The 24375-nt window shown below is 42.5% G+C and overlaps 2 protein-coding genes across 21 annotated transcripts; both read left to right on the top strand.

The window, feature by feature from the left end:
* The first annotated feature begins 7744 nt into the window (after positions 1–7744).
* On the top strand, positions 7745–8255 carry LOC117582669 (vitelline membrane protein Vm32E). Its single transcript, XM_034270601.1, has one exon. The coding sequence runs from the start codon at positions 7783–7785 to the stop codon at positions 8125–8127; it is 345 nt and encodes a 114-aa protein (XP_034126492.1). The 5' UTR covers positions 7745–7782; the 3' UTR covers positions 8128–8255.
* Positions 8256–8419: 164 nt separating this feature from the next.
* LOC117582666 (voltage-dependent L-type calcium channel subunit beta-2) lies at positions 8420–23913 on the top strand. 20 transcript variants are annotated; one of them, XM_034270597.1, is made up of 10 exons: positions 8420–8941; positions 13485–13601; positions 13662–13883; positions 13946–14039; positions 16259–16746; positions 16808–16975; positions 17039–17153; positions 17640–17912; positions 20036–20468; positions 20622–23913. In XM_034270597.1, exons 1-10 carry the CDS (start codon positions 8867–8869, stop codon positions 21079–21081), a joined length of 2445 nt encoding a protein of 814 aa, XP_034126488.1. In that variant the 5' UTR covers positions 8420–8866; the 3' UTR covers positions 21082–23913. The 20 variants fall into 20 exon arrangements, 17 of the variants coding, with proteins under 17 accessions (XP_034126488.1, XP_034126477.1, XP_034126490.1 ...); XM_034270586.1 differs by lacking the exon at positions 20622–23913 and adding an exon at positions 14983–15018 and having other exon boundaries at positions 13946–14060; positions 20036–20608; XM_034270585.1 differs by lacking the exons at positions 8420–8941; positions 20622–23913 and adding exons at positions 11482–12635; positions 14983–15018 and having other exon boundaries at positions 13946–14021; positions 20036–20608.
* The last annotated feature ends 462 nt before the right edge of the window (positions 23914–24375 follow it).

Raw genomic sequence — 24375 nt, 5'->3', positions numbered from 1 at the left:
GACCCTCGGAAATATACCGAAATATACCCTTTTCATTTCAACATATACTGTAAATATATCAAAAATCTAAAACCATTTTCCTCAACTTTGATCTTCTGTTTAATATTATTAGCTAGTTTGAACTCTCAGCTTTAAAAATCTTATTTTACTCAAATAATCATTTAATTTTTCACAAGATTGGTTTGTCACCCTAGTTTTCTCTTCACTTTTTGCACGAAAATGCTGGAATTGGCCTTCGCGTTTTTTTAAATCCTCGCAGCGCGTTGACAGCAGTACTGTCACCACAGTGCGCATGACGATATACCGATAGGTTAAGAGCGCGCGCAAGTTGAAATTTGAATTCAAAAAGAGAAAATAACCAAATGAATGCATGCTTATAAAGTACACGGCAGAAAGAAAAGGCTACGTTTGTGTTGCAAATCGTAAATGTGTTTTTTGCAAAATGCGTGCGTGGGTGCAATGACCACTGAGATGACCTCGAACTGGCTGAAGAGACAGCGACACCCGCTTCATTTACATTCCAAGTACTGTAAGAGCGGACAGACAACGCCAGTCGTTAAAAGATGCGCTCGCATCTGCAGTGCTGCGACCGCTAAAAAGCTGTTTTAGTGCAGCGATTGCGAGTGGAACTGTCCGGCGGCCGCCAGCTTCTTTAATTTCCACTCGTCAATCATCCATCCCAGTCGCTCAAAGCGAAGCTCAGCCAGAACCAGAACCAGAACCAGAGCTCGAGCCCGAGTGCCATTGCCATTGCCAGAGGAGCAACTCGGCCACAATAACCACATCAGAGTTGCAGCCTCATTGTTGGCTCAAATGAAATAATTACTTTAGCATACGACTGGCTTGGCCTGGCCTGGGCAACTGTCTGGCTTTCGCTCTCCGTGTAGCTGCGTGCATATGCATCCTTAGTCATGGCCAATATATCGACTCGCATTAACAACGACAACAACGGAGCAGCAGCAGCAGAGGCAGCCTCAGCAGAGGTAGTGCAATAAAAATCCAGCAACACGAGTCCGGGAATAATAAGAAATGAAATGCCATTTATTAAGCATTAATAAGTGCAAGCTTCCACGTCCATCCATCCTACAGATCCTCCATGCACTTGGGACATACAAGACCCCAGAGCACACACCCAGCACTCGCATCTGACTCAGCATGCGATGCCTCGACGATGCCTGTGGCCATGCACTCTCCTGCAGCCCCTCCAGCTCCAGCCAGCCCCTCTTTCAGGCATCCGTCTCCTGGTCTGCCTGCCTGCCCATCATTTTGGCTATAAACTCTCAGGGTGGTGCGAGTAGGGGGAAACAACTTGCAACTTGGGGTGTCAAGATGTTAAAGTAAACTCGCTCTGCTTGATAACATATTCAATTTGTTTGTTCTATCCTGGAGGCCTATGCAGAACCTTTTTAATGGAGGTTTCTTCAGAGAGCTTCTTTATTGAAGAATAGGAGTTTATATTTCTTATAATCGTATTCCAGTGCTAGTTTTTGGTATGGCAATCACATCGGAAGTTTGCGTACTTATACTCCAAAATTCTTGGTTCCCCTTGATGCCTGTGACTAATCAGAATTCACGACGAGTACCTGGAGGCATTCAACAGAAGATAAAAACCACAATAAAAGGGAGTGGAGCATGAGAAGCCGATGGTTTGGATACACTTTGAAGGTTAATCATTAATACCAGTAGATAAGATTGAGCAGCTTAGGATTATATTCCTAATGGTTCTTAAATCTTCAGCCATAAGTTAGCAAAGAAAATTACTCTAACTACTTCGCTGCTCTGCAAAAATCTACAGTACCCTCTCGAAGTGTATACCGAAAGAGCATCAGGCAGCACCTGCAGGGGTAACTTAATTAAATTCCATTGCGTTTGGTTTCAGAAATTCGCGCAACATGATGCAATTATGAATTATAAAATTAATATTAAGCTCACTTAACATGCAGGCACGTTGACGGACAGCGGAAATATTTCACCGAATCAAGCCCAGACCCCAGACCCCAGACCTCAGACCTGACCACAATATTCTTTTCAATCCCTGCAAATGGCAACGCTCTTAAGGCTTTTGGGTAAGGGCGGTGCGAGAGCGAGTGCAAGTGTGGGCTCAAAATATAATTACAGGGCACGAAACGCAACGCAACGCAACGCATGAGGTGTATGAAGTGAGAGTACGGCGGAGATTGAGTGTCAGTGTGTGTGTGTGTTTGTCAGAGCGAAATGAATGGAAAAGGCTACAAAAAGCTCTCAAATCATTAAAGGGTTTCCGTGCATTCCCGCGTATTGTTCTTTTCAAGGCTGTGCGAGTAGTTTTTGTATTCAATAAGAGGGAGGTGTTTTTATTCAATAAACTTTTTATGAGTGCACAGAGCAGAAATCTGCATATTGTGCATATAAATCTGTTTGTCATTGAATGACGTATGGCTTAATCCGAAAGATTACTTTATTGAAGAAGTAGTTTAATGGATTTGCAGTCCATGTGAATAAAAATGGAACTGCTTCAGCGCGGGTTTAATGAAAGACAGTTTCCATATTTAGATGAAGTTTAACCGTTTTATATCAGGAGCTTATTAGGAACTGCTCTAACTCCAGCTCGCTAGCTGCAGCAGCAGCCAAAAGCTCAGATCGATCGCCAGAGCGCAAGCTTTAGCACGAGAGAGAGAGAGAGCGAATAGAGCGGTGGAAGAATGCAAGAAAAGCAACAAAAAACAATTATGCTCGATTCCATTTACCTAATGCATTATGTTGAACACATCGCCAATATTGTACAAGTAATTATTGTTTTGTGTAGTCTGCGTTTTGCATTACACATTTCCACACCATTCTGTGCCAAGCGGGCGCAGGTAATGATTTGTTTCTGTACCTTCACTGGTTTGTACCTGCACTTGGACTTTGACCCTCGTCAATGCTGATCGATTCGGACAGTTGGCAAAGCTCTCTGAAGTTTGTTTTTGGGCAAGTCATGGGCTTTTTACATGGAATTTTGGCGTAATGAGAAAGTATTAGTGGTTGTGCGGGTGGGGCGTGGCCAGTTCATTAAACTTTCCTGAATCAGACAGGCAGTGCGGAGTGGAGTACTCTCACCTGCAGTTTGGCAGCCTTTTTGCAATTGCGACTACCCTGCATCTGCACATGTCTGGGACCTGTCTGCAACACTAAACGAGTTGTGTCCTTTTTTTACTTTACTTTACTTCATTTTATTTTATTTTATTTTTGGTTCTTGTTTTGCGAGTCGTGCACACAAAAAAAATTGAATTCCTCTTCTGCGGCTGCAGCCAACACATGACATTCATTTGGGCAGTAACAGTAGCCACGCCACAGAAACAACAACAAACCCGTGCTGCAATATGTATGCTTATAATAAAAGCTTAAAACAAATGTGGGACGAAGTTTTTATACTCTACCATATTAATTTTGTACCTTAGTCAATATACAGATTACAAATACGAAATTGGTTGGGTCAAAGGAGCTTTAATCTCCCCCTGAATGCTAAGCTATCTCTAGAGCTTTATCTGTAGCTTACTGATACTAAAACTCCCCTAGTATGCGTAATACAAATCTCGCGAAACTAAAGAACTCTTTGCAAGTGTATTAAGAGCCTCCAGGCCCCTCGCTGTACTTGAGTTTGATCAAGTGAACAGCGAGGTGAAGACTCCGCTGCTCTGTCACTGGACGGACAGGATAGGACGTTCGCGACGTTGTCTGGCAAGTCTGGAAGAATACGAACAACAACCACAGCGATAACTGCGACGGCTCCTGCAGTGCGATGCGCGCATGCGTAGCTGTTAGACACCGACACACTCGCACACAAAAGCACTTGCAGAGTGCTGGCTGGGACAGTGGGAACGAAGCGAAAGCGAATGCCAAGGCCAAAACGGACAGAAAAGGGAGAGAAAAGAGCAAATGTTTCGTTTAACCTTGACTTTGAAATTCTCATTGCAAAACTCAAGAATGTACACACACAAGTCTATATGTACATGCATGTACACACATGTATGTATGTATGTATGTATGTACATATGTATGCATACTTGTTTATTTGTTGCCTTTCCACTTCGCGCCTGACAATTCGTGCTTTTATTTTCGATTTCCTGTTGGAGCTGCAACTTCGGAATTTGGTTACTTATCTTATTTTCTTCATTTTTCTGCGCCATTCCAGATGAGAGCTAGCCAGGCAGCAACAGGTCTTCAAAGTGATCTCATCTCACAACTTAGAGGAGCGACGGCACTATAAGGACCAGGCACGAGTACAAGCAACGAGGTTATAGCTCACAGGCCCAGGCAGCTAACTGCAGCTAACCTTTGTACGCCGTGAGAATTGCGGAACCAACAGGTACGGTAAACCCTATTTAAATAATCTTTACGGATAAAGAATATAGCAAAAAAAATATTTGTGGTTATGACAATGACTCCTAATTCCTTAATATCCTTAATATCAATTCTCTCAGTTGCTCATCTATTTAAAAAAACGCTCCATCTTTTTATAAACTTTAAAGTGGCATCAAATATTTGAAATATTCAAATATAAATGCAGATGCCAGCTAAAGTTTCCAGAAATCTTTTCCTAAATGTCACTGATTCCCCTCTATAGTTGCATAACCGGGGATGAGCCATCGTCCTTAAGGCACAAATGCACTTCTCTATTATAGCAATGACCCACAAGCAGCGTAATCCGAACTCAATTCGCTTTTTGCCCACCAAAGTCCAACCAACCAACTAACCAACCAACAGCTTCCGTTGCCAGAGCATCCGACAACTCATTGGCCCCATTAGTAGAGAGAGCGGGAGAGAGACTCAGGCCACTCGCGTTGAATGGAATTTGAAAATCGATAAACGGCAATAGCGACGGAAATTGCCGTTGCATGGCGGTTGACACCGTGTTAATGGGCCACTTATAACGGCATTGTTAGCGCTGCTTGCATATGGGTCTCCGTTTCCCCTCCTCATAGTCCCTGCTGCTCCCTGGTAGCCCGTTCGTTTGTTCGAGTGGCAGTCGCAGGAGCAGCTGCCAAACGACACGTGCCATGTTCCAAAGGCATGAATTATAAGCTGGCCTTTGGATCTCCTTCGCGAAGCCTGAACCGATGGACGCTCGGGTCGCTCGGCTGAGCTGTTGCTAATTAAATTTAATTTAAAACAAAGCTCGGCATTTCGTCAACGCTTTTGGTGGCAAAAAGGGGAACGGTACGGAACGGAAAGGAACGGCAGCGCTAACTCATAATTGACGACTCCTGGTGGCAAGGGAACAATGTCTTAAATTACCACAGAGACGGCGGTGCCAACAGACAACAGACAACAGACACTGACTGGACATGGACATGGACTCCTTTTAGGCCGCGGTTCAAATTAGATGCAATAAAAAATGTTAGACTGCGCCGAGCGAATCGCAGAGGTGTGGATCGCTGAGATGTTGCCAAGGATGTGGACGTTGAGCTTGCTAAGGATATGGTTGGGTGCCCCATGGTGCAAGAGTCGCGAGCGGATACGGCGCCGTAAGTACCGAGACATGTTCTTGGCTTGTATGTTTTTGCCTTTGGTGTTTTGCTGTTTGTGTATCTGTTCGGGCTCCTCCTTCGCGGCCACAGGAGCAGAGCCAAGGACCAGCACCAGGACCAGACTAAAGAGCAGCTGGGTTAGAGCCTCTAAGCGCAGGCAGGTGGCTCGAGCCAATTCCGATTAAAAGGTCTTTGACTAAGACAAAAAACATGAACTCAAAAACAAAGGCAAAGTAAACATTGAGAAAAGTTGCAGGAGGAGGACTCAAAGAAGACATTTGAATCGAAGTTGGAAAGATCCGAAGTTCCTTTAAAGTGTTCTCTGAAAAGAGAAGAGAATTTCCATGCCTGACAGCGCTAAACTTCCTGTACCGAAGGCATCCTTGAATTTCAATCATTATTCATTGAGTGCATCTTCAATTGGAGTTCCAGTTAAGATGTATATCTTGGGGCCATGTCTGGTCTGGCACACAAAGGGCCAAAAGTATTTGTTTACCGTTAGACGGTTGTGGGGCAATCAAAACGGCTCTCTTTCTGCCTCTCTCGTTCGCTGATCTCTGCTTGGCTGTGTGTGTGTGCCCCACTTTGAAGGCCAGCGGCAGGCAGGCGGCACGAACCCTATGATTAAAATTTAGGTCTGATACTGCGCCGTGGCTCGAAAAACAGGGGCAGGCGGATCATCATCATGTGCATGCGCGTAATTGCCCATCCCATTCCCATTCCCATTCCCAATCCACCGATCGCGATCCGATCCTTCTCAAATTAAAGTTTACTCTGCCAGCCCAAGGGGGGAGGGACACAAAAATAACACAAAATACCTGCGAGCGCTGACTGACACACAAGTTAGATTCAAAACAAAATCAAGTTGTAGCGAGGTGGAGGAGGAGGCTGTGGCTGCGGCTTTGGCTTTCGCATTGGGAACGGTTTATTTTCATCGATCTGTAGACAAAATTGTGTGTTTAATGCTACAATTACGTGCATACTAATATTATTGGGCCATAGCTGCCGTTTCGATGCTGCTGACCAGAGAAAAATGATTGGAAAACTTTAAATCAAATCCGAAAATAAGTAAAATGTATTCTGGAATTCTGGAATATAATAAATATTATTTCTGCAACTTTTTCTGTCTCTCAGAAATGTGAATTTTGTGAATTCAAATTTGAAGTCCACTCCTCATAGTTATTGGACAATTCTTCGGTTTTTTGACAATTCCTTTATTTTCAGTTTGTTCCAAGAAAACTGTAATTGTTGCATTTGCATAGTATCCGCAGCCATTTGGATTTGGATGCTCGATTTAGGCAATTTATGATTGCCTCGGCAGGGTCAATTAGAATTTCCATAATAACTGGTGGCAGGTCAAACGCAAAGTTATGACAGCTACTCGACATAAATTCACGAAATATTTCCATATTTTGGAAGCGACTAAGAATTGCAGTAAACGGAAACCTGCTTAGAATAACGATCTGGGCATCTCGCTCTATTGTATGATATACAAAAAAAAGCATACTTTGTATGCATGTACGTATAGTAACATTACGTTATCTATGGTGCAGCTTAACCTTTCATTTAAATTATTGCGTCTTGATCTTGACAAACTATTTCGAGCTATTTTGATTTTTAATTTTGTAGAGTACGGTAACATCCTTTTTGGTATATGTTGCCAATTTCGTAAATGGGAAGATGTTGCGTAACTTTATTTGAAGATGTTGGGCGCTAGATGGCGCTTGCCTGTAGATCGATTGTAAATAGAGAGATCGAACAAATCGAGCTATCGAAATTTGAATTTAAAAGTTGATCTCTTGTCTCTCTTACCAGCACTTGATTTCAAGACAAATTAAATTGATTTTCCAATATCCACCGCTTGTGATCGCCTTTTGTATGTAATATGAAGATGTCTTCAAAATGATAAATTTGAAATCAATTTTTTAACACGTGCGAATTTTAGGTCACAAGTTAATATAAAGCCTTTAAGCATCGACTCAGAACTATGCATAAAATGACCAATTAACACTTTTTCAATCAATGCTGCACACAGCAATAAAAAGTTTGGCTGGCAACTGTCTAGAAATGAAATCAACCTCTGTCCCCAGTGCAGCCACCCAACAAAATTCCAGCCCTTTTAGACACCCACGTTCTGACGTTGCTTTGCAGTTTTTTCTTCGATTAAATTGCAAACTGCTAAGCTGATAAATTGCAGGAAAACTGCAGAATTTCACTTTACCAAAAGACCAAGAAACCTTATAAAGAGTAGAACTTGGGTAGAGCCAAGTATCAGTTGAAAGACCAGAACCAAATGTACACCATGAAGACCGTTTCTTTCCTCGTTGTCGTGTTCGCGGCCTTTGCCTGCGCCTCCTGCTCCAGCTCCTATGGCGCTCCAGCTGCATCCTCGGTGCCAGCGCCACCGTGCCCCAAGAACTATCTGTTCAGCTGCCAGCCCAACCTGGTGCCCGCACCTTGTGCCCAGCAGGCGCCGGCCGCCTACGGATCGGCAGGAGCCTACACCGAGCAGGTGCCCTCCTACATTGGATTCGCACCCTACCAGCAGATGCAGCAGTACCACCAGAGGATCGGCAACGCAGCGCTGATCGATGAGCTGCGCAGCCTGGGCCAGGGCATCCAGGGACAGCAGTACTAAGGCGGAGGCGAGGCACAGACCATTCTTGAGATACTTTCTCATCGTACGCGTAGTTTTAGTAGCTTAGAAAATGTTTACGATTAGATCTGCATCAACTATACATATAAACATATCTCCTGCATCGATAAGACATTTGTTTCCCCTTCCAACATTCTCCCCATTCTCAGCTCTCTCTCTCTCTCTGATCCGATCCCATCCGATCCCCGGTTTGTGTGGCTCTCTCGCAGTGGTTTTTGTCAATGGATGCGGTGCGGGTGCCAAAAAATATTGTCAGTCGAAATTGTTGTCTTCTCTGTGGTCGGTCTCGGTCTCCGTCTCGGTTCGCTCTGAACTGTTCTATATATCCATATATACATATATACATTACGATATTCTGTTCATATTTCCAGCCATTTGTTGCCATTGCGCGGATGGTGTGGCAAGTGCTTCTCAATCGTTGCCATGTGTCCGGCTCTGGCTACGAGCCCAGCATGACCCAATTCTTTCAGTGTGTGTGTCTTGGCCATTTAACGATTACCATTAAGACACTTGGCCCATAACGCCTGAGTGTTTGTTTATATTGCCTCGCGACCGCAGAGCGATTCCAAAAATGATTGCATAATTTATTTGGGGACAACTCACAATTGGCGCGCGTCGCGGTACATGAAAAGTGACCCCCACTTGTCCCAGTGTCCAATTCGGATTGTTATTCGATCGTGATTTTGTGTCTGTGTGTTTGTGTGAGTGATTCGCAGCAGCCATGAAGAAACTGCATCTGGGGGCCAAACACAAGGCCAAGTCCTACAAGCCTTTTCGGAATAATAAAAACCGTCGGGTAAGATAATGAATGATTCGAAGATCAAGTTGTTGATGGGAAAACCTATTAACTTTCTGGACCCCCATGTACCCCCCGCACCCGTCTATGGCTGTGTCTATGTCTCGGCCCTGCCCCCGGGCCTGGGCGGAATTTGTATATTTTTATCCACTCGATCGCTCGCTCACCGCTCGCCCAGCTATTCGCTGTTCACGGCGACTCATACACCATGTGTATAAATACAGTGCATATAATACAGTGAGTTTCATAAATGGAAAGCACATAAATGTAGGAATTTCAGGTAAACAAAATATATGTCAAATATTTGTCTCAGGGCCAATTTTCCGCCCTATAGACATGGGTTTTCACGAAAAATAAATGTTCAATGTTAATAATAGTCTTAATAGTCTCACACAGCAATTAAAAAATATCGTTGAATGCATTGGTGTTGTTACTGCATTATATTTTTGTCGCGCACTGTATAAATACGAATGCTCGACCGTCTGTTCTTTTCTGCTCCCATGCCCCACACAAATCATTTAAGGGGTGGGTTTAGAGAGTCGATCTCATCTCTCAGCTCTTACTCATCGACGGAATCCTCTGCCCGGCATTGTCGTGATTGTCCGTAATGTTGATACTTTTCTTGCACTTGTAAACAATTTCTACGGATCTTTGGGGTTTCCCTTGATTTATTTGTTGTTTATATGGCCCCTCGCGGTATACAAGAAGTATTTTATGTCGAATTTGCATTCTAATGAGAGGATTAAGATTGCAGACCACATACATAAATCAATTTGATCTAGAAGTACTGGGCAATGATAATATTCAGATATAGTTTTGTGAGATTAATGCTTGTAAATTCAGTAATTTCCTAATGCCTAAGTGGTTCTCTAAAGAAAATACATTATAGGGAGTATCAATAACGCTTCTCCATGCACTCAACATACTTAAATACATAAATATTCATAATGAGAATTCATATCGAAAGCCCTGACCCACCTTTAAATGCTGTCGTCAAGCTGTCCGCGGTCAACGACAGTGATGGGGAAGTAAATTTGCTGACCATGAATACGCGCATATTTGCTGGGGCCGAGCAATAATATAATTGCACTGGAAGCGCAGTGCGGAACATTGACCCCCACCCGAAGCACGAACAACAACAAAAGATGACCACAAAGAGGGGAAGGAATGTCAAAGAGGGAAGAAGGGTAGGGTATCGATGGCAACCAAAGTTCATTAGTAGTTTTGGCACTGTTTCAAACTTTGTGTCGTTCGATGGGACTTTTGGGCAATCAGTAAAAGGTAAACAAAGAATCGACCCGAACACTCCCATCTCCCAAAAATTCCATGGGGAACTACGAGTGTGCGGATGGGGGGCCTAAAATGTTTATTCCTTTGAAAAAGTGTAAGGCGAAATTCACATACGACCCCCGACCTTCTCTACAAACCGCATGCTTGGTCGAAAGGGAAGAGAATCCGCGAAAGAGTGCTCAGATAACAGAAAAAGTCCACGCATGTCCAATGCAGCAGTGGAGAATTGCAACGGCGCATGCGTCCTCTCTCCCTCATTAACTTGTCAAACTCTCACTCTCTCCGCTGGTCTGGAAATAAGTTTACGCTCTCGCTCTCCCTCTCTCTTCCTGTAATTTGTCGCATGGAAATGGAAAGCGGAATGTTTACGTTAAAGGGGCACAGTGGGACGGCAATATTAGTTAATCTGCAGTAATTAGCATTCATTTAAATTTTAAAATGGTGTAAGTTTAGGTAATACTCAACATTTCAAAAACAGAATTATGGAAATCATACTTTCAGCTGATTTCGAGCAATGTGAAATTCGCTTTTGATAATTACAAAAATTCAGAACTATTTCGTGAATCATATTACAATGACGTAGACAGCATTTATCACATAACTTGTATAAAAATAGTAACATTACATTAAATTCAACGATTTTTAGCAGTATTCTCAAAGGTTGTGCCAAAACTTTACCCATTGCTGAAGGCTGTGCCATCAATTTCACGCTCATTAAAACCCTGTGCATTGTAAGTAACGGTATGTGTACCATTTATTCGCGTAAAGAGATGTAAATACATATGCATGTATGTATGTAACTGTGTCCAACAGCTGTAACCCTTTAGGGGGTTTGATGCCCGCGGCTGAAGGGCGACAGGTCTGGCTGCCAACAGGTGGACTCCACTCCCCCGTGTCAGACCTACCCCCGACTGTCACACAATATGCGGGCGCTATTGATTTTCCCGACTTGACACGACACTGACCAGCGATGACAGCGCGCGCTCATTTCGTTACAATTTTGTTGCTGGAATAAGTAGTTGGTAAACCAACAAAAATAACTCCGTGCGCACAGTGGCACGAAATCGCGGAGAGTGCTCTTGAAAACGAATTTGTTTACATGGCGTGTGGCGGCAGCGTGGAAGAGGCAGATTTACGCACTGGAAGAGAGCGAGAAAACTCTACACAAAATTCATTTCCCGTGGCGGAAAAACCATTTTCCACATACAGAAACGATTCAGTTTGCGTGCGGAGTAGTATCGAGTGAATGTCGAGGGCGAATTTCGAATCGAGATTAATGTGGATGTGAATGGAGTGAAATTTGTTTAAAAGGACTGACGAAATCGGTAAAGGAAAAAAGTGATAAAAATCTGATAAAGCATAGAACCGGGAATCGCAGGGAATCGAAGTTTTAGAGAAGAAAAACACGGCCACGCTTAACTGAAATCATTTTTCGCGACCTCTCCACCAGTAACCTCTGCCACCCCGACAGCCCGCCTGCTCGCCCGCCCGACACTGTTTTCCAGTTCGTTTTGTGCATATACTAGAAAAAGTGATGTGAGCAGAGAGTCGCGACTCGACTCGACTCGATTCGACTGACATAAATTCCTATTTTTAAACTGGCAGAGAAAAGCGAAAAGCGTCGATACGGAATCAATTTGCCAGACGCTCCAAAATTGCCCTCAACAATAACCAAACAAAGGGGAAAGCAAACGCAAAAGCAGCAGCAGCCGAAAAAGGAATTCCTTTCCAGTAAAGATTCAGCATTTACAGTTGGTGTACCCCATTTACACTCGCCTCCCTCCCTCTCTTAAAAGCACGCACAGTCGCTGTCAGTGTGCGTGTCGGTGTCGGTGTCGTTGTTGGTGACGGTGTCGGTGACGGTGACGGTGACGTTGTCGGTGTTTTTGTACAAGTGTCAGTGTCGGATTCGGCCGGATCTGATGAATATTATTGTTAATCCATCATTACCAATGTTGATGCAACAAACCCAAAACCAAACTGTGAAACAATAAGTGGAATTAAAACCTTTTGCTAGAATATTTGTATATTTACAACCCGATACTCTGACAACTGCCAGTCGGAGTTTGATTCGGAGTGTCGCTTTGCATTGGAATCAATCGCCTAATCATTGCCAGCAGTGTCAACGTTCTGCAATCCATCATCATCATCATTATCATCGGAACATCTGCGGTCATTCGCCAGCTGTGGCATTCGCAGGGGAACGCTGTCGCTTTCGCACCCTGTCGTCGACAATATCATCAAGATATCTTCATTCGAAGAAGACTACAGGGCTGACAGGCCCATGGTGCAGCGTGCATCATCCTCGGATGCTCCCTCCGTTCAGGGTGGCCAACATCGAGAATCTCGATTTGGCCTTGGATACACGTCTTACCAAAGTGGATACAACAAACTATTCACACAGGTGCAAAAATACTTTGAAATATATATTATTGGAAGCTGTTTCTAGTAAATCCTTCTACTGTGAAATTGAGAATAAGGAGTGCCAATTATTATTGACTATTCTATTAAGATCCATCTCCTATTCTTAAACAAAATATACGATATGTAGATAAATTAATGAGTTTTAGAGTGGGATAATAAAGAAGTATTGAATATTAAAAAAGTCCTGATATTGAAGAAAGTTCCCCTATAAAGTCTATAATATAACCCAGGTAGGTTTCGTATCATCATTACCCTAACTTAAAGGCGATTAAAATTAAAAAAAAATTATAAATATTATTGACCATATCAGGATTCATAGTACAAGGGATGAAGTACTGCATGATAAACTAGAAAAAGGATTCTTTATGATAACCAATTATGGAATTCTTCAATTAAAATATTATAATATTATCTACTCTTCAACCCAGCTTAACTCATAGAAATTCCATTTGTCAACTGCCAAACAAATGTTCAATATAATTTAATATTCCCAATCCAATTATAATTATGGCATTTTATTTATTTAATCTGAATTTGACTCGTCTTAAATTCAGTTATTTATTCCATTCAATAAGGGCATAACAGCAGTGTTTATCTATAATACATACAACAACTGTTGCTTGTTTGCTTTTATGAAAAAAGAAGACATCAAATCAGCAATTGTTTGTTGCATTCCTTAGTCCCTTTTTGCATGAGCTGCTGCTGGCATGGGGCCAATTAAATTTGTTTGGGTTTTCAGATGGCTGAGCAAATGATTTTTCCATCAGTTTTTTGTCCATGTAACCCGGCTAATTACTATGCTGACCTGGTTTACTTTTGATTATTACAGGGTTCTGCCGACTCGAACTACTCACAACCGTCATCCGATCTGTCGCTAGACGAGGAAAAGGAATCGCTTCGGCGAGAAAAGGAACGTCAGGCCTTAAGCCAGTTGGAAAAAGCGAGGGTGAGTACCTGCATTAATCCTCTAAAGAGCCTTACCGACACTCAAACTTTATTTAAATAGAGCAAACCAGTGGCGTTCGCTGTGCGAACCAACGTAGCATACGATGGCGCTATCGACGACGATTCGCCCGTACAGGGTGGCGCCGTTTCATTCGAGATCAGGGAGTTCCTGCACATCAAAGAGAAGTATGACAATAACTGGTGGATCGGACGGTTGGTCCGAGAAGGCAGTGATGTGGGCTTCATACCCAGCCCCGCTAAGCTAGACAACATTCGTATGCAGGTTGGTTTGTCTTACACCCATTGAATGATGTTGGAAATCTAATCCTTTGCATCTTTTGACAGAACCAAACCAGACCCTCAAGACTGTATGGCACAAAGGGCTCGTCGAGCGGCAATTTGGGTGCGGGAGGCCAAGCAGGTGCGGAGCCATCACGAGGTAGCACACCCCCCACACCTGGTATGACACACATTTCATTCTCCTGATTTCTTTTGGGCGAGGTTTAATTTCGTATCTATTTGTCGAATCGAATTAATTTCAATCTAATTTATTTTCGCTGTCTTCTATGTAATGTTTACTTTTGTATATCGTCGTCGTCGTCGTCGTCGTCGTCGTCTTCCCCAAAGAACGATATTTCCATATATAGAAAAGGTCTCTCTACAGAACTTCTCCTTCTAGCTCTCTATCCATGTATCTCTATACGATCTCTAAACTGCATCTGAATAGGTACCGCAGACTGATGCAGATGCCCGACCAACTCGATCTGTATTCAGACTCGAACATGATGTCCGACCAATGTCCATTGTAATTGGAAGAGAAAACTGTTTATAATTTTCATTTTGAAGCGAACCGAATTCGAAATCAAACCAAAAATGGGCGATGCCAAATTCCCGTAATTTCGTACATTTTGTGTTTCATCAGTTATATATCATGCGACATTCATAAAGTGCAATTGCAATTTGTATGCTTATTGAGTTCACCGGTAAATCCGCTGCTAAATCGACCCCCCGAAACCCCAAAACAGTTATGCAAATTGTCTGTCCTAGAACCCGCATGCAAACACCGAAGCCGCAGCCTTCTACGGATCGGTCTAGACCGCCTCTTTCTCCTCCACACACCACAAAGTCCGAACACAACTATTCAGCTTTCAATCCGTTGAGACCACCAGAAACACGTTCCCCGTTTGTTGACCCCCTTTTAAATGCTCCTTTTTTCATGGACTGCTTGTGTATTAGCTATAGCAATAGCCATAACCAAACAGAACACTATTAAATGCACCTAACTCTCTCTTGTCTAACACTTAAAAACGAAAAACAAAAAACAATCAACCAATTAACTACCAACTAACAACCACGTTAAAACACCAACAACGCGACCAAAGATCCCTACAGTACAACACCACGAAAGAAAAAAACAGGTTTGTCCTTTGTCTCTCATCAGATATTCAGCAAAATCATTTCAAACGCAGAATCTCTTGCTAGACACCTACCTAAAAATGTACCGTGAGTTTCAGGATATAAAACAGTGGAAGGACAAAATCTACATAAATTACTGAAAGCTAAAAGATTATTTCAGGCATTGAAACCACTTTCTTTACAAAATATCTACGATAGGTATTTTAGATATGCCTTTAATATATTTGTCATATTCATTTAATAAACAATTAATAATTCCAATAGTGTCCTCGACAATAACTGAATTTACAAAATTTAGAGAATAATTAGCTCGAAATTCTCAATCAGAAATGATAGAGTTGGAGTTTCATTCATTCACTTTTTACGAATATCTTCCAAGAAAATCTCTGTGCTAAATCCAGCGAATCAGGAGTACTCATTTATATTCCACAATAAATAAACCCTTAACTAATTAACATGTGTCGACTCGCAAAACCTCATTGAGTCGACTCTCTAATACATAAACCAATCATTTGTATAAATGTTTAACCCAATAACAAACTTGAATGTTTGATTAGGAACACGTCTTATATCACTGAAACACACTGTAGCTCTTCTTGTATCAGCCCCACGCTTTATGTAATCGAATCATAAACTGAAAAGAAAGAAAACAAAAATGTATCAAATAGAACCTGTATCTTGGGAAGTTTCCAAATCAGTTATAGCGTTATAGAAAGATATTCGTAATATATAGAGCACTTCATACCCGTCGTATAGCGTTAAGATATACATACATATATTTTAGGAAGAAACCTCACCCTCGAGTTGACATTACAACAGCATTCAACGGTGCGTAGAACGGTTCCAGAATAATTCAAAATCAAGTTCAAAATTCAAATTCCAAAACCCCAATCAAATCTGCAATAGTCTGACACAATTTCCTGGCACAAAACACCACCCAACCACCGACACAGACACACAGAACCACTAAACTGATCAATCACAATCACAAACCAGAGGAAATTGCTCTGATAACAAAACTGAAACACGAAACAAGCAAAAAAATGTAAATACTAACCACACAGAGTAAAAAAACATGTGTCTTAAGTACTTGTATTTATGATGAAATACCATAATTGGCCTAGCAATTCGTACTGATCGATCGTACTGGCTCATACAAATCACAAGCTCGCTCATTCGTTGCCATTATCTCTTTTCGTCCGACCTGTTTGCCATGATACTAACGATCAGGTGACGAATCAGATTCCATGGGACCAGGACGTCATGGGAAGACACCACTGGCAACGCCGCCGAACAAGGAGAAGCGCAAGCCGTTCTTCAAGAAACAGGAAACCGCCAGCCCGTACGATGTGGTGCCATCGATGCGTCCCGTCGTCCTAGTGGGTCCAAGCCTTAAGGGTTACGAAGTAACCGACATGATGCAGAAGGCGCTCTTCGACTTCCTTAAGCACCGTTTCGAGGGTCGCATCATCATCACACGCGTGATGGCCGACATTTCCCTGGCGAAGCGCTCCATCTTGAACAATCCATCAAAGCGGGCCATTATGGAGCGATCGAGCAGTCGCTCCGATAATCTTGGCAAGGTGCAGGAGGAGATCGAGCGCATCTTCGAGCTGGCCCGCTCGCTCCAGTTAGTCGTACTCGATTGTGATACAATCAATCATCCGTCACAATTAGCAAAAACTTCATTAGCGCCAACAGTAGTGTACTTAAAGATTAGTAGTAGTAAGGTGAGTGATCTCTTATATGTGCCACAACATCGATCTAATCGATAACTCTATGCCTCGATAGGTTTTACAGCGTTTGATCAAATCACGCGGCAAATCGCAGGCGAAAAACCTCTCCGTTCAAATGGTTGCCGCCGAGAAGTTATCCCAATGTCCACCGGAAATGTTCGATGTAATTCTAGACGAGAACCAACTGGAAGATGCCTGTGAGCACATAGCCGAGTACTTGGAGGTGACGTTTATCGCTCGATAATTATCAAAAGTATATCTTTAATCGATTGTTGATCCACTGCAGACCTACTGGAAGGCCACACATCCCGATATACGTTCAGAGCCGCCGATAGCCAGACCACTGCCCCAGGAGGCTTCCCCATTGGCGGATGCGGCACGCCTCGGACCGACACCACCAGGTAAAGCCACAGCCAGCATGCAGCTCGGGCTCATTCTACTGGTCGCATATCCATACTCATACGCGTATCCCCCTAAAAAAAAACCTCCCCCCCTGCCACCCAAGCCTGTGAAAGCTGTGAAAATTTTAAAGAAAAAATCGTTTAACAAATCAGAATCAAAGATCACACATTGTCTCATCCCGTCCCCGAAAATATCCGTACGACAAATCAAATAATGAAGATCGGTCCCATTGCACACACATCTATATATCCATATATAATATATGACTATATATGTATATGTATATGTATATATTAACCGATTCAGATCAGCAGTAATACAATTTTCATTTGCTTTTCAAACATACTACTCAACACAATTATACAAATACAATTCTAAAATTTGTCTTTCTCAAATTCAAATTCCCATGACTGTACCGATAACCAATCGATTCTCATTCTGGCTCTCTCCCTCTCTCTTTGCGCGGCATTGCGATTTGCGAGCAGTAGATGGAGAGGAGTTCATCGATGAGCAGGACCCGCGTAGCATGGGTATGACGAGTGGGGAGCGTGAGGGTAGCCGGGAGCGTGATCGGGATCGTGACAGCAGGGAGAGGGAACGCGATCGGGAGCGGGAACGTGACTACTGGGACAGGGAGTTCAACCGAGATCGCAGCTCGAAGGACAGGGAGAGAGATCTGGAGTGGGAGCGGGAGCGGGCGCGCGAGTGGGAGAGAGAGCGAGAAAGAGATTGGGATAGAGAGTTCGATTGGGACCAAGGTAAATTTCCGTTTATACTGTTTTCCCTTATCATTTCGTTTCGTTTATTTACCCAATAAATAAGTATTATCGTAAAGCCACAAAAACAGCAAAAACACTCTGAGATTGTATCTAGAGATCGCTCAGTTGAGATCTCTCAATAGAAACCCGTAAATTGTTGAATTTATCTCTAAGATTGTGTCCCAGTTCAAGGCGTTTATGTAGACAGAAATCCCCTCCATCATAGTCTCAGGCTAATGTAGCTTCTGGGTACCCCTACCAAAACATTTCACCCTTTCGATTGTATGTAGTTACAGATCATGACAAACATACCAGTCCTTTTTGTATATAAATAGAACATACATACTACAAATGCTCATACATCGTAAGACTACTCTGAATCCTCAACTTTTTGTTTATTTTTTATTCTTTTGTGCCAACACTTTGCAGCATTCACAGCACGTGACATACCCGGTCCCTTTACAACAATGCTATAAGTTAAATAAAAAAGAAAACGAAATTTAAATCGAAATCAAACTGAAATCAAAAATCAAAATCCAATTACCAAGACCAACAACACAACTGCAACATCAACAGTACAAATCAAAAGACAAATCAAATCGAAATCGTTATCAAAAAAAAACCAATTGAAATGGAAAATGCTTCCCACCGACCGTACATCTCCGACGATCTCTACAAGTACAACTCTCTTATCTCTCTGAACTGCCAATACTTCCCAGAGGCTCTACACTCTGACTCTGCAACTGAGGTGTGCACGCACCCAAAAAAAAAAAAAGAAAACCCATTTCGAAGCACCCAAATTGCCACTAACCTTAGCCCGTTAAGACTTCCTCTTTGCTGTTTTGAGTTCTATTAACCACAAGACTAACCTAACCCACAAGACGCACGCAATACTCGTATGTAGTTCTAGATCTTAACTCACCCAAGAACCTCTCTCAGCGCTTCTCTAAAGCATCTGACCATCAATCGAATATCGAATACCCATTAAATTCTTAATTGTAATTTGTACTCGTTTTTTAGTTACTCCGGGCACTGTGCGCCTCTAAACTGTCACCATGTCCTTCTACTCGTTCCCCACATTCTTCTGGGTGTACTCTTAGATCAGCTCAACTCAACCACAGCTCAGTTATATTATGCGTATATGTGTACCACTCCCTTGACACCTAATGTATATCCTTATGTTTTCGGTTCGTGGTTCACCAATTCAAGTTACAAAACAAACCCAAAACCAACCAAGTTGCAATCGTTGTTTAGATCTGGTTTAGTGAGTACCACTGACCCCGAGATGTTTTTTATTTCTTTGGTTTACTTTAATGTTACTCCCCAATCCCAATCCCAAACCCAAATCATACTCCCACCAATCCTTGTACCAAGCATAACTGATGCCAGGGTTTCAATTTCCTTTGTTGACTTAGATTCCCTTCATGTACATTGAGACCTATACTTGTATATGGATGTCCTGCTAAGTCAGAATGTTACAGCATTCCCTAACCAAATTGTTGTTTATATTTATCTTTAACATGTTGAGATTAAAGTTGTTAAAAACATAACGTAACTTGAACTCTCATATTTCTAATAACACTTGTCAGAAGTAATATGTTTTGATTCGACTCGGAGGTAAATATTCATGAAAAGAATAGTGAAAAGTAGTCTTCATTGAGTAGAAAAATAATGATGCAATTTTAACTCTTATTGATCATAATTAGGCACCGGATATTTCAAGTATTTCTTTATTTTGATTGAGAGCCAAGTCCATAACTCGTTGAAATGTTGTCTCTATAAATCGGAAATTCAAAGGTGCACAAAAGATGCACAAATCCATAGAAAAATGCAGTAAAAACCCTCAAATCAAATGCAATTTTAGTTATAAATTTGTTCCCTTTTGGACCCTTCCCGAAATAGTTACCCCTTAGCAAATGTTGTTTAAGAAAATCGCACCCTTTTGAGGCCAAAAAGCTAGCACGGAGACTTTGCTAATGGCCTCGGCTTTGGCCTCCTGCCCCTCCGCCTAAAGAACCGTTTGAATGCTTTAGTTTGGTTATGTTTTTGATTTTTCGTTACACTGAAACCTACAGCCTTAAGTGGAAACCTTCTAATCGAATTCTGTGTTGACCATTTTGCAGGAGGAAGCTCGTATCATCACAGTCGGCGGCAGACCACGGCGGGACGCCACCAGGAGCGGGGCGGTGGCGTCGGAGCCGGCGGCTATGAGCGGGACCGCGAACGGGAGCGCTACGAGCGGCGAGAACGAGACCTCATGCACTACGATCTGAACAGTGACGAGCTGCTGGACGAGCGAAACTTTGAGTATCCGGCGATGCGGAGTGGGCCGAGCGGCGCCTCACACCACGGCCACCTGTCGCGTGGTGGGCGGCTGATGGACGACCAGGAGTTCGAGCGGGAGGAGCCACAGATCAGGATGACCAGCTCACGGTATGGCCCTTCGACGAGGATCGACGATCCGCGCGATCTGCCGCGCGGGGCCACCGTTGTCGATCGCGATGAATACAGTCCGCACAGAGGTGGTGGGAGTAGTAGGAGAATGCTGAATGCCATGTAGGAATCGTGGATATAGGGGTGGGATCAGATCGATTCAAGAGCGCCAGGTTTAAAGGAAGCACGCGACAATAGTTTTGATCTTGACATGATACACAAACCACAGCCACAACAACAACCAATCCAACAGCCACAACAACACCCACAGCCCAGACCCAAGCCCAAGCCACTGCCCCTGTCACAAGTACCCATGAGACCGTTCATTCCACCTCTGACCCACACCTCCCATCCTGGACACCCACAGGCGCACTCCAGCGGCCAGTGGCTGTCCTCCTCATCCTCCTCCCTCGCCCAGACCTCGTTCAGTCAGCCGAGATCGCGCCGCGAACTCTACCCGCTGCGACACCAGCCCCAGTCCTATCCCCAGGCCCGACCCCACAGCCTCAGTCATACCCATTCCTATGCAGGCCATCATCCGTCATCGTCCCAATACCGATACCCAGTCCAGGAGACCTCTTTTGCCCATCCGCCGAGAGCGGCATCGGGCTCGAGGATCGATCCATTCAGCAACCCATCCCTGAGCAATGTCGAGGCTGTCACGCATGCCATCCGCAACAAGATCATCTTGGAAGAGGACGAGGAGGATATCCTGAGCACGGATCGGTTCTATTGAAGAGATTTCAGCGCGCTTGAGTCGTCACCCCTTTAGCTCCTTATTTGATTCGCACTTGGAGAGCTGCACAGATTCGGGGCGAACCCACTAAAAAAGAGAAAGAGCAGTGCCAAAACACACACAAAAATCAAATCACACTTGTAAATGTTCCATTTGAAGATCAATTTGTTCACACGGATACACACACACACGAAGAGTACTTACATTTAGACGATTACAAAAGTGAAGTTTAATCTTAGAGTGGACGTTAAAGTGAAAGTGTAAAAGTAAAAGTAAAAGTAAAAGTAAAATGCGAGAAGCCCAATGCCAAGTGGGGCCTTATGTGTCTTAAATGCTATAGCTAAGTGTAATCAGATTTTATTTAAATAATATGAATTTAAATTATATAAATGATCTTAGGTCTAAGCCTAAGATGTAAGCAGGTGACAGCAAAAGCCCGTTCAGAAAGGAGGAGGAGATGCCTTTTTCTTCAGCAATTTAAGAAGCATTTGTTGAAAGGGGTTCGCGTCTCGTATTCGTTATGCAATCGATTGACTAAGTACATGAATAAGTGTCAGCTTTAATAATTTAGTGAACGTGTATTAATATCTAAGTCAAGCCACACACCAAACACACACCAGACCACCAACCACACACCGACCCTCAGTTTGACTTTAAACCGATTGAAATCTCTTTGATAGTATCAAATCGATGTCTTATCCCCAAATCCTCTATCCAAAATTGGTATTTCTTCCTCTACTTCTTCCGCTACCTTAGTAACGCTACAATACTAGCCTTTAACTATTACTATCAGATACATAGGTGTACTTCCTGTATGGGCTTCTCGAATGTACTTAAGCGTACAGTGGGTATCGAAGCTATAAGACAGATACAACTGGCAACAAAAATGTTATAAATTGTGGCATTTCCTCATAGTTTTTCTCACCCTTTTCTAGATATTAGCTGACAGATTCAGCTTTGATGAGCTTTAAAATAAACTTAGAAATTCGTCAATGTAACTGTCTTACAGCTTTGCAGACGCACTGTACTCTCAGCTAGATTTTGGTTCCTCCTAAGCCATAGCAATACCTTGCCACACACACACACACCATATCATGCCACACACACACACAGACACACACACACACCTGCCAATCAATGTACGCATAGTTCGCACCGATTTGCAATCCTAAAACGGATCGCTAGCGAACGAGCCTTAACTGGGGCAGCATCATCCACTAGCGATTACTGTGCAGGGTGACCCAGTTATAGGTTAAGCGATTTAAACTACCAGTGCCTTAAAAAACCATCAAATCGAGTAACACAATCGAGCATACACCACCACCACGACAAGGTTTAATGCATACACACAACTCACACACAGATTTCCTTACACCATGAACTTACTACCATACTCATCTGTCCCTCCTCACGTCTCACGCCTCCTCCACACGCTAAAGTCGTATGCGTCAAAATTATTGTTCAAGTAATGTAAGTACACGTGAAATGTTAAAGTAAAAAACGTTGATCTGGCCCATTCCGAACGAGCACTCCTTTTACAATTCCAACCACCAAAAACAAAATTTTGTGGACCTAGCGCAAAGCAATGATGAAACGCACTGCATTCAAATCGATCGCCACACCCACTCAAAGCCCTATCCTAAAGTCCAGGACTAAGCTGAATCCTCCTCACTGGGCGGGAAGTTGTGCAGACAGAAAAAAGGGACAAGGAGATGGAATCAGTGGAGGGCGGAGGGAGGGATAGTGGAGGGTGGAACGGTGCCAGGCCGTGGCCCAGGGTAGAACAAGAAGCAACAAAATCTAGTACTTTTTATGTAAGAGACTACACACACACACAGGTGATATAAGTAAAGTTTTTGGAGAGTACATTTGAAACAGCTACTAAAAATGGAAATTGTTTGAAAGGGAAATGCAGAGATGCCGAGACAAAAGGGAAGAAGACTTCAAGATCAGAGTCCTCATGTGCAGAATGATGTATGTATTTCCTTGAGAACAGTGCCACCAGTCCAAAGTCGGGATCGTCTTGGTTGGGGGGATTGGTTGGACCAGGCACTGGTGTCGCATTGAATAGAACAGAAATGAAGGGAACCCTACGAGATTAAACTACGATACGCAAGCACTTCTTGTATAAAGTGGCAAACAAAATTAATCTATAAATTAGCTAAACCTAAATCAATGAAATATTACTTTTTAATATTAGTATAAAGTTGAGGACAAAAACCTAGACACGATCCTCCTCGCAGACAGCAGACAACTCCATCGCAGACAGTTGCTGATGCGAGTGTGTACTTAAGAATATTGCACATAATTCACAGAACTGGTATTTCAATATAAATATAAAATATATATAAAGAAGATACACGCCCCTATACATAAAGATGAATATACTGATTGATATACTATACATGATTGTGTATGTGTATGTTCTTACTATAATTAACAAAATTTAAACGGATACGGATACAGAATACAGAAATCAGCCGGCATTTTGTAAGCGAAGCAAACCTAGTAAAAATTAAATAAAATATAAATACAAAAAACTATAACAAATTGTACCAGATAATGTTCAGTGACATCTGCGAAGCGAACTTTGATGCTGAAACTTTGTCTGATCTCATGGGAAGTTGGCTCCTTAACACAAAAATTCTTCTGAAATATACATAGCTTATTGGATAAAGGATTGAGCTCATTTTTGCAAAACAAAACAAAACAAAACCCGGTTTGCTTACAATAAAGAGCAATTTTTTTTGTAATAATCAAATCTTATTTCCAGTTAATATAACGAGAACGAAAACCAAAACCAAAATTAAATTTGTTGACACTCTCAAACACACAGCAACACACTCACACACACACACACACACACTCACACGCGAAGTTTTATAGCGAAAATACTGAACTATTAAGAGAATACGCCTATATAATTCTATTTAGCAGTAATAACTTCTCTACTTTTCAAGCCACTTTAATAAGAAGCAAAAACAATATAATTTTGTTAGCTTAAAAGACAAAAATTTAAACTGGAAAAAAGTCACAGAAGATTTAAAGAGGGAAAGGAGAGAAAAGTTTGACTAGAGCACCCCTGAGATTTTCCTATTCAATAATTCTTAGACAAAAACAAAAAAAATATTATGATTAACCAAGCGAAAAACCCCACTCCAGTCCACCACACACACAGACACTCACACACACACAGAACACACACTAATTGTGCAAATATCAATCCAAATCGAATCCAAATTTATATAAAATATTTTATACATACAAAAACTATACATATTGTAAAAAACAAAA

Source organism: Drosophila guanche, unplaced genomic scaffold (assembly GCF_900245975.1).
Source record: "Drosophila guanche unplaced genomic scaffold, DGUA_6, whole genome shotgun sequence".
Taxonomy (NCBI): Eukaryota; Metazoa; Arthropoda; class Insecta; order Diptera; family Drosophilidae; genus Drosophila; species Drosophila guanche.
This window is presented reverse-complemented; position numbering and strand designations above follow the sequence as displayed.